Source organism: Brassica napus, chromosome C9 (assembly GCF_020379485.1).
Source record: "Brassica napus cultivar Da-Ae chromosome C9, Da-Ae, whole genome shotgun sequence".
In the NCBI taxonomy this organism is placed as follows: Eukaryota; Viridiplantae; Streptophyta; class Magnoliopsida; order Brassicales; family Brassicaceae; genus Brassica; species Brassica napus.
Genome location: NC_063452.1, coordinates 819,440 through 830,299, shown reverse-complemented (window position 1 = coordinate 830,299; position 10,860 = coordinate 819,440). Strand labels below are relative to the sequence as shown.

The window sequence follows — 10,860 nt, the reverse complement described above, 5'->3', positions numbered from 1 at the left end:
TCTAACAATATTATAAATTTATATTAATGTATGTTAAACTCTCTTTCATGGTATATGCTTCAGTATACATGCTTCATTACGAGCTTGTACACATGCTTCTAGAGCTACTCGGTTAGCTACGGCACCCGGTGCATTTCCCCAAGGGTGGCCTATACGCACTATATACTGAAGTGTATACTTTTTAGTGTTGTTTTAAAAAATTTAAACACATTCTATATTTGTATTAATGTATGTTAAACTCTCTTTCATGATGCATGAAAATCATTTTAATTTTTTATCAATAAATTTAGTAAAACTTCACAATACTCCCTAAATCGGTGGAATAACCACTATTAAATCGCTATTCTCTTGAAAAATAGAGACAACAAAGGCTCAAACCTATTTGCATTTCATCATAAATGTTAGTGCAAGATGAAACTATGCATTAAAACAATATTATCATATTTTTTGAATTTTTTTCAAAATCTATGTGTTTAACCCCTACCAAATTTTTGAGTTTTTGGTAAATGTCTTATATACTGAAGCCTATAATCTTTAGTGTTGTTTTAAAATTTCTAACCACATTCTACATTTGTATTAATGTATTTTAATCTTTTTCATGGTATATGGGAATCGTTATAATTTGTTTATCAATTAATTTAGTAAAATTTCATAATGGTCTCTAAATCGATGGAATAACCACTATAAAATCACTATTTTCTTGAAAACGGAGACAACAAAGGTTTCAAACCTCTTTGAACATCATCATATGTTAGTACATGATGCAACTATGCATTAAAACGATATTATCGTATTTTTTGAATTTTTCTCAAAGTCTATGTGTTAACTAACCCCTACGAAAATATTGAGTTTTTGATAAATACTTTATATATTGAAGCCTATAATCTTTATTGTTGTTTTATAATTTATAATCATATTCTACATTTGTATTAATGTATGATAAACTCTATTTCATGGTAAATGAGCATCTTTCAATTGTTTTTATAAATTAATTTAGTAAAACTTCATATACTCCCTAAATTAGTGGACTAACCATTATAAAATCGCTATTATCTAGAGAAATGGAGACAAAAAAAGTTTCAAACCTGTTTGACCATCATTATATATTAGTACATGAGGAAAATTTGTATCAAATCAATATTGTTATTATTTTTGAATTTTCTCAAAATCTATGTGTTTAACCCCTACGAAAATATTGAGTTTTTGGTAAATAATGTATATATTGAAGCCTATAATCTTTAGTAAATTAGGGCAATTTTCTCTAATAGCTCTTTTTAAGTTTTTGTCACAAAAATAGCCTTTAAAAAAATGACCAAAATAATTTTTTTTTATTTTGAAAATTTTATTTTTTATTTTTTATTTTTAAAAATTTGAACATATCCCCAAAACCCAACTCATTAACTCTAAACCCTAAGTTTTAGATTAGTTAACCCTAAGGGTATAAATGCAAATTTTATTCTTCAATAAAATCTATTTTGGCCATTTTCTTCTCTGAAGGTCTATTTTTACGAAAATAAATTAATAAAAACTATCGAAGGGAATTTCTCTATAAATTAAGCGTTCTCATAAAAAAAGTATTAAACTTGATTAATTTAATTAACCACATGAATGACCTTTATAGCGGCTTCATGACCTTTAATTTTATAGCTTACAGGTTTGGTTATAGTACTGTGCTGTGTATGTATCTCTTCAAATTAGGAAAATGGCGTTACTTGTTCGTTAAGGTACAGTCTTTTAGAGTTTGTATCTTTAATTTCAGTGCAAGACAGCTTCTGAAGCATCCAAAAAAAGAGTGGATTAAATAAAAGTGTGTCAGGATCCTAACATTTATCTTAATGAACATATGATCAAAGATTAAACAAACTCTTCCCTTGTGACGATTATAAGATCACACGTTTTTGAAAATAAAAGGCAGATACATCACAGACCCCAAGTGTTTCAAGGACCTTGACCCAGAGATTTGATCTGCCAAGAATTTAATCGAGTGTGCCATGAAACACGCGGCTAAGCATCTGCTCGTTGTTGATTCAGTCATCACTGGCAACAACATAAGAAGATTCAGGGTCAGAAAGACTACAAGGAACAAAAAGCGTTGAGACATTGCTATATAACAAACAACAAAAAAGAGCGAGACAGAACACAAGATCTGACCTTTAAGAGCAACTGCGTTTGATGTTAAGACAAGCATATCTACAATGAAGATCACTGAAACTGGGAACTCCCAAACCTGTAACATATCTACTTTAGTATCGGTTTAAGAGCTTAGCACCAGAGCAAATAGAAGAAGCTATCTTAGTTCATTATTATTCAAAGACAAGACTCTGAGACATTCTACATGTAACATACCGGCATAGCAAATAGAAAGATCTTGATGTAACTTGAGATGAAGATCCCCAAAAGAATCTCTTTTCCTCTGCAAACCATAATACTAAGTTATCAAGGGCACAACATACAGATAGACTTTAGTGTGAATATCATCATAAATAAAACGTAGTAAATACCTGGAAGCACCGATTGATATAATCTTGGACGCAAGTGCAAATGATAAAACAAATGCAAAGTTTGCAGATAAGACATTAACCAGAACCTGATCAATGTATTATAATATATTATCTTATTCCTTCCAAAATCTATACAACTTCAATGGAAAAAAAGAACCAACAAACCTCTAGAGATGCAAGAACAAAGCTAATGGGCACGCTTGATTCATCATTGGTTCTTCTCAACAGCAAGCTTCTATCTTTAAATTTGTTAAAGGCTCTCCAAAATAATATGCTCTGTATAGTTACAATACAAAAGAAAAGGAAAGGATACAAGTATCTAGAAGAAGATAAGCCAAGACCAACTTCCACAACAGATGCTGCCAAATTGTGAAACCCTCTGAAGATCAGATAACAGAGTATGTGGTCTGATTCAGTAAAGAAGCTGTTTAAGCACTCGTGAACTGAAACAAAGTCTCTGCCTTTTTTACCTGAACGTAGACAGTTTCTTGAGTAAACACATTGTAGAGTAAGTGTCTATAAGCCTTTGTCTTGTGAAGTATCAAGTCGATGAATATAATCTGATAAAACGAAAACAAAAGAAAAATCAAATTTTGATGGAAACCCACGAAGCAGAAGATCATCAATTGAATATTTAAAAGACATACCATCAGCTCGCACTCGATGTATTCGTCTGCTACTTCGTTGCAATTCTCCTACAAAAGATGTAAACTTTTTGAGAACATTCAGTTGAAATTAAGAAGCCTAATTTCAGTTTTCGCACAAGCTTACGCATTTCATGAGACGAAAGTTGCCAGGAGAGTACTGAATCAGCAATGATTTAACCTTGTGGCCACACTCCACACACCTCTTCTCCTTCGCCATCTCTCGCCTTCTTTCTCTCCCAGTTTCATTTGGAGATCCCTTTCTCAGAGTTCGGTCTCTTCATCGCTACTGGGCCTTATATGGGCCGTGGGTTCAACTAAGCTCTTTATTATCTTTATGAGTTTCTCTGCAATGGGCAAGGCCTTATAACTATAGCCTTAGTAGGCTTGAAACTTTTTTATTTAATATGGAAATCCTTTGTATTCAGATTATTATTATTTTTTGTCAAAATTATATTTTGATTGGCATATAGGTTTGGCTGATTCAGGTTTATTGGTTGAAATAGTTTGGTTAGTGGGATAATTTGGATTTAGAAGAATTTTAAAATAACCAACATATAATTTCAAATTAACTTATAATTTGGATATCAAATGTTTCAAATTTTAATTTGTAATGGAATTAATCAAAAATTATTGTATTTTCTTAAGTTCAGATAAATTTAGTTCCTTAAATTCGGATAAATTATATTTAAATTTAAAATGTACTTTTACAAATTTTGATTAAATGTTTTTTTCCTGAAAGATAATTTCTTATAATTGGATGATACAAGGATCGAAGACGCAAGACTTCATTGATCAGATCGGGAATCTTCATGTTTTTCGACTGCTCAGCGTGCATTAGAGCTATCAACAACGAGATACATGTGAAGGAAATGTTTGGCATCAGCCCTGTTCGTTTTGAGATCGCCGCGTCTCGCTGACGCGATCAAAATTAAAGGAACGAAAACAGAATTTAAAAGGAAAAATAAAAGATGAGGTGAAGAAAATTTTGTGTTTCTTGTCGCTGGGATGAACGCGAACATATAAACATGGCCGCTGTTTATTTTAGCGACACCGGAACCACCGAATTCCTTTCATTACTTTGCCGCTGCGTCTTCTGTTTTACACTCGGGCAACCAGTAAAGAAGATAATCGTGACTAATTTTCAGCCGCTGACGCCAGTCGCAGCGATCTCGAAACGAACAGGGCTATCATCCGTCATATTCAACAGATTTCCTATGTCTTTGTCTCTCTATCACGTTCTCTCACATTTCTAGGCCAGAAATTTTGGAAGTCGATTATTAGGCCTAATAAAAACACTAGGCTTGTCTACTAGTGTAATGGGCCACATCTTGGACTAAACTCTTGGATCTGATTTCAATTATGTATTGGGTTTCATAAAAAAATGATATCAACTAGATCTCCAATTTAGTTCACAAATAATCTTTAACCTGTATTTCCAAACCAGATACGTATAACTGTACTGACTAAAAGGCTACACGCAAATAATTAAACAATATACTAACAAAGTAAGGTTGGTTGCAACTGAATTATCAATATTTGGAATGGAATGATTTAGAATGACTTATTCTATTAATTCCAAAAAAAAAAATATTATTTAACTTTAAATGGAATGGAATTATGGAATAGTCATTTCAATAATTCCACAAATAAATGAATAAAATAAAATAAAAATAATTACATAACAAATTTGATGAGGAAAAAAATGGAATGAATCTATTCCATTTTTAATGTATTCCATAATTACGAGTTAGAGGCTAAATGTGAAGTAAAAATCTTCTCTTTGGGGATAAAGTAAAAAAAAAGTTAAGGAAGATATCATACCTTTTGTGATTCATGTTCTAAAATATTATTACAAATTGAGATTGTGCTTCCATATCTTCTCTTTTTTTCTTCTCCACCCATAAGTTAACATACAAATCCCCTTTAGTTAAATCAAGCGAAGACAATAGTAACCAAACAATCTTAGACTGGACCATATGTGTTATAGAGAGATAGGTTAGATAGAGATGGGTTAGAGAGGCTTAAAGAGCTTTTGAAACTTCCCATTAGCTTAGAATGTACCATGAAACTTTGTCAGCTTAGCTAGAGATAGGCACAGATAGTACCATTTTATTAAATAAAATAAATAAGATTTTTATCCTTCTCACTTATCCAGCTTATAACTGAAATTAAAGATGTAACACCTTTGATTCATGGATTGGTGTATATATCTGATCATTAAGAGTATGTATAGTTAATAACTCGAGATTATATAAGGATGTCAAATTTATTAATACATATAAGCTTCTTACAATATTGAAAGATGGGAGGTTTTCAACATATGGCATCTAGGGCTCAAGAACTCACATGTTGAAACCAGAACTCAAAACAAAACAAAAACAAACTTAAAACCAATATATATAATATAATCCCGGTGAAGTTCCTCACTACATTTTAAATTCCCCAATTGCCAAATTACATTATAATAATTTTAAAAGGATGAAACAAATGATGAATAGGAGACTCTTTGTTCTAAAAGTCTATGGACTTCCCTTTCCTCTTATATTCTTCATCCTCGCTTAACTGCATAGCCGAAGATGATTCTTCGTCTCTGATCACAACTGGAGAAGACGAAGAGTACCCAGCAACAGCCATTTCGCCACGTGCCTCCCCTGAAGAAGACGACTCCTCCACATCGACCCCAAACAGCCTTAGCTTCTTCGCCGTCCCCTCCTGCGGCGGCTGATGAGGAGGTAATATGGCGGAAGACGAAGGTACCCCCGTGGTCGGGTAAACAGGATAAGAGTTATAAACCAACGGCTCAGATCTTCCATACTGATAATGATGATGATGACCCCACGGTGATCCTGCGTAGTCAGGCCCTCCATAACCATACCCTGAAAAATCCCTCTCCTGAAATTGGTTATGATAAAAAGGTGGAAGCCTTTGGTAATGCGGCATGGAGTATCCCGACAAAGGATAGTAACCAGCAGATGGATAAGTCGGAGGCATGAAAAGCGGGTAATGATGATGGTGGTTTATGTTGTGTACGAGGTTCCTGTCGGCTCTATGCCTCCAGTCAACGTACAGTTTTTTGATTCGTTTCCCCGGTTCGGTATCGTCGAGGACGTAGCTACGGTGGAACGAGATGGTGTCTCCGCTTTCAAGGTTCTTGTCTTTGACGAAACGGACCCATCCTTTGGTCATCACGTAGCTCTGGCTACTGCTCCAGTACAAGTAACGAAACTTCCACATCTTGCCGTTCCTGTCTTGGAAATCCAACATCGTGCCGTTTTGAATTTCTTCCAAGGGGAAGTAGTTTTCTGCATGTTGCTTTGGAATCACGAGGCGGTTTAGTTTCCCGACGTCGCTTGTTGTTAGCACTTTGTCGAACATGTGCTCTCCCATCGCCATGTTGAAGTTGTTGTTGTTGTTGCCGGAGCCACTAGCCATCTAAATTAAAGTATATCAAACGTTGTTATATGGGTTCTTGAGATGATAGTGACACAGTTTAGATTTTGTAAAAGTTATCCAAATTTTAAATCTTAGTGGGTTATTGAAATCTAGATGACCCGATTCAAGATCTTCAAAAAGTGACCACAAAACATGATAGACAAGAGGATGAACCAATTCAAGATCATTCAAATGGTATTCAACTTTTTTCTTAAGGATTTGATGAGTGAATCTTAGCAAGATGATGACCCAATTGAAAGTTGTTCAACTATGAGATAATATTTATCAGAAACCAAATAAAACCCACAACCGCAATAGTAAGGTAATAAATCTAATATTAAAATCAAGAATCGAAGATCAAATGAAGAGCAAAACCCTAGAATCCAGAAGAAGAAGACAGACGTACTCTTTGTGTTTGCTTCTTCTTCTTCTGATATTTTCGTTGACTCCAAATATATATTAAAAAAAACGGAAAATGAAATCAATGGTTTTTCAATTTTAAACTGGGTTCTCTCTCTAGATGACTTTAAAGGGTGAAGAAAATAGTGGGTTTAAAAAATTTCTGGATGATAGAGAAGAACAACACATCTTAGAGAGAGTAAAAGGGACCCATGGATGGTGTGGTTCGGGTCATGTGAGAACTTCTTGTTTTTTTCAAGTTAGCTATAGACTTGGGGTAACTCTAGCAGTTTATATAGATATACAAATCTATACTTACATGTATTGTGTATATAAGGGGAGGTGAGATGAGGTGAGTGTGTCAAAGTTTTAAGCTTTTGATATCTGTATTTTTCCTCATTATTCATATCAGATCTTTTGTATTTAATGTTTTTGTTGATTTCTTCTTAATAGTTATTTTCAGCCAATTAGATAAATTACTCATATACTATGCCTAATTTGTGTGCATAAAAAATAAAATATTCCTAATTTGTGTGCATAAAAAATAAAATTCACTATAAATAGTACATTTCTAAGATATACATACTAGATAAACCCCATATAAACGTACACGTGGAAGAGTTGATTTTAATATGTACATATGTATATATAGAAATAAGAAAATTAAAATAATAAAATGACAAATTACAAGATAAATATAAGACCATATATTTTTTAATCTATATATGTATATCTAATGAACACAGTTAATCATAGATTACAGATATAAATTAAATAAGAATTATAAAATTATAAAATAAACATCCTTAATATACATATTGTTAAAATATATATATATATATATATATATATATATATATATATATTGTTAACTCTGCTAAAACATTTTCTGGAAAGTGATTCTAGTATTTTAATGTGAAACATTTTATTTATTTTGTTTTTAGTTGTAAGCAGTAAAATATCTTGTATAGTATAAATGATGTAATACTTTGTAATCATCATTTTTTGCTATTCTTTATAAAAGCACTGCTATATTAACTTTTCATGAATGTTTTTAAAACAATTGTAAAAAGGCTTGAAAACAAATGTCGTAGTATGCTTTTAAGTTGTTATATCATAAACAGTAAATATATTAAGGATTGTTTCAAGTTCAAATTAATATTTTCTCATGTGATAACCATTTTTTGCCTACAGGTGACAGTCTTCTAGATATTTTGAATAGTATATTTATCAGTTAATTATTTTGTTTCTGGTAAGTTGTAATTGACTTGGTATCTCGCCTGCTAACACCTGTGATTTAATCTGATATCTCAATTAAAACAATATGTGGTACTTGTCTAAATTTGTCAAAAAGTGAACACAAGTACCTTTATTAAGATTTTCTTTTCACTTCCCAGTTACATCAAATGGGTTATGAAAATAATTATTGTATTTTCCTCACTTTTTAATATTTACTGAACAAGTCACATGGATTATCATTCATGCCTAATAACATATACTGAGAAAACAAAAACTAGATAAGAGAGATGTTGCTAATCTTTATGTACTAATTCATCTGATTATGGTTGTTAGTTGTTACAAAACTCAAGTAGAGAGTAGGTCTAGCTTTGTATGTGCATCCATGATTTGTGGTCCAACGTTTGATACATCAGGAAATATGTACAAGTCAATGCATGAATGACTTTATGTCTAATTAAAGTTCTAAATAAATCCAAAAATATTTGGAATAAGTATTGGAATCTTATAGTTAAAGATTTGTTTTCAATTTAGCTTTTGGTTATTAGTTTTCATTTACATGTTATAAAAGTATGTTTCCAATTTCTTTTGTTTGCACACTTAAACTAAAATACTACCAATATAGGCCATTTGTACATGAACAAAAAAGAATATTTTATTTTTATTTTTTAAAAAATAGCTCAAAAGTGTTAGTATTGAATCTAACTCACACATTAAAGAACGGAAGATTCAGCTCAAACTTAACAACTCAGAAATACCACAACATGGACCATTTGTACATGCTATATAAATATGAAACTATGTTTTTTTTAGAATTACATCTTCTCAAAATGATGATTTGTATACCAAGATCTTTCTTTCTTTGTCCACCCTTTTCGCTCTTGACTCTGTTATTCCTCGGCATGCATCATCCGTCTCTGGTGCCACAAAGCTTTTATTCATGTTATATCAAAACCAGGACAAGTGGCAATTCTTAGTGACAAACCTCGACATAAAACTCCCAGTTACTTATATGATTACCATTGTTCCCTTGCTCAGCTTTCTTTAACATCCTTATCTATTTAATCTTCATCATCTTCTCTCACACCATTATATCCACTTTCTTCTTTCGTACTCCAATCTTTCTCCTGCTTTTGAATTTGTTTTCCTCTCTTTTTCTGCTGAGACAATACTAAGTACTTTTAAACAGGCTGTTACATTTGATATGTGGAAGAAGGGTATGGGTGTGGAGTTTGATGACATGAATGCCAATGATACTTATAATGTTGTTTCTTTGCCTCATGGCAAAGAATGTTGTGGGCTGACGATGGGTTCATGCTCTTAAATATAACTCTGATGGCACAGTGGAAAGATCAAGGGCTCCTTTAGTTGCGCATGATTTTACTCAAAAAGAAGGAGTGGATTACAAAGATACATTTTCTCCACTTGCAAAGATGACTAATGTCAAGATTTTGTTAGCTCTTGCTGCTCGAAATGGTTGGTCCTTTTAGATGGATGTCATTAATGGTTTCTTGCATAGCGAGTTGGAAGAAGAGATTTAATGAGCTACATTGGGTTATACACCTAGTCCAGGAGAATTACTGCCTCCTAATCCAGTTTTTCATTTCACAAGTCCATTTACGGTTTGAAACAGGCTTCTCGACAATGAGAAGTCTGATTTTCTTCAGTTCTTTTGAAGGTTTTCTTTGCTCAGTCACCTAGTGATCATTCTTTGTTTGCTAAGCTTGTGGGATCTTCTTTCACAGTAGTTTTTTGTATGTTAATGATATATTGATAGCAAGAAATGATGATGTTGATGCCATCAGTCTTAAACAAGCTATGCATCAAGATTTTAAGATTAAAGATTTAATTTCAGCTCGTTTCTTTTTGGGTTTGGAAATTTCCCATAACTCGACCGGTATCTCCATTTCACAGCGTAAATATACTTTGGATCTTCTTGCTGGTACGGTTCTCTTGGCTTTTAATCCATGTGATGTTCCTCTTGATCCAACTATACTGATAAACAGCAGTAATTGTACTCCTTTGACGAACATTACCTCTTATCGAGAGCTCATTGGGCGCTTGCTCTATCTTACGACTACTCATCTGGATATTACATTTCTTGTTCATCGACTGAGTCAGTTTCTTTATGCACTAACAAATGTCCATATGTGTTCTGCTCATCATGTTATGTGTTGTCTCAAAGCAAATCCATGACAAGGCATCTTTTATGCTTTTGGTTCTGATCTTTGCTTGAATGCATTCTCATGCGCAGATTGGGATACATGTTCGGATACAAAACGCTCAGTGACTGATTTTTGCATCTATATTGGCTCTTCTTTGATCAACTGGAAGTTCAAGAAGCAATGTACTGTCAGCAGAAATAGCACGGAAGCTTAGTATAAGAGCATGGCTTTGACGACTTTTAAATTGCTTTAGTTATAGCAGTTACTGATTGATTTTTGTGTTGATATTTATGTTCAAGCTAAGCTCTTATGTGACAATAATTCTGCGATGCACGTCACCACCAACTCTTCCAGGGGAGGAAGAAACACATCAAGGTTGAATGTGGGTGACCCAACAGCGATTCTACTATATACCACTTAACTCTATATCTTGGTCCTTATGAATTCCTCTACTTATAACATTTTTTTATTTTGTCTTTT

General features: G+C 32.9%; 2 protein-coding genes across 4 annotated transcripts; both read right to left on the bottom strand.

Moving 5' to 3' along the window:
- Positions 1-1,773: 1,773 nt before the first annotated feature.
- LOC106426626 (protein ARV 2) lies at positions 1,774-3,474 on the bottom strand. Of its 3 annotated transcripts, XM_013867339.3 has the most exons (9): positions 3,273-3,474; positions 3,149-3,196; positions 2,972-3,061; positions 2,815-2,860; positions 2,667-2,740; positions 2,502-2,587; positions 2,347-2,413; positions 2,152-2,227; positions 1,774-2,037 (listed from the first exon to the last, which is right to left on the bottom strand). In XM_013867339.3, exons 1-9 carry the CDS (start codon positions 3,363-3,365, stop codon positions 1,889-1,891), a joined length of 729 nt encoding a protein of 242 aa, XP_013722793.1. In that variant the 5' UTR covers positions 3,366-3,474; the 3' UTR covers positions 1,774-1,888. The 3 variants fall into 3 exon arrangements, with proteins under 3 accessions (XP_013722793.1, XP_013722794.1, XP_022566762.1); XM_013867340.3 differs by having other exon boundaries at positions 2,667-2,880; XM_022711041.2 differs by having other exon boundaries at positions 2,972-3,196; positions 3,273-3,431.
- Positions 3,475-5,525: 2,051 nt separating this feature from the next.
- On the bottom strand, positions 5,526-7,700 carry LOC106426634 (B3 domain-containing transcription factor NGA4). The gene is made up of 2 exons (XM_022711033.2): positions 6,987-7,700; positions 5,526-6,580 (listed from the first exon to the last, which is right to left on the bottom strand). The coding sequence occupies exon 2, from the start codon at positions 6,578-6,580 to the stop codon at positions 5,660-5,662; it is 921 nt and encodes a 306-aa protein (XP_022566754.2). The 5' UTR covers positions 6,987-7,700; the 3' UTR covers positions 5,526-5,659.
- Positions 7,701-10,860: the final 3,160 nt, after the last annotated feature.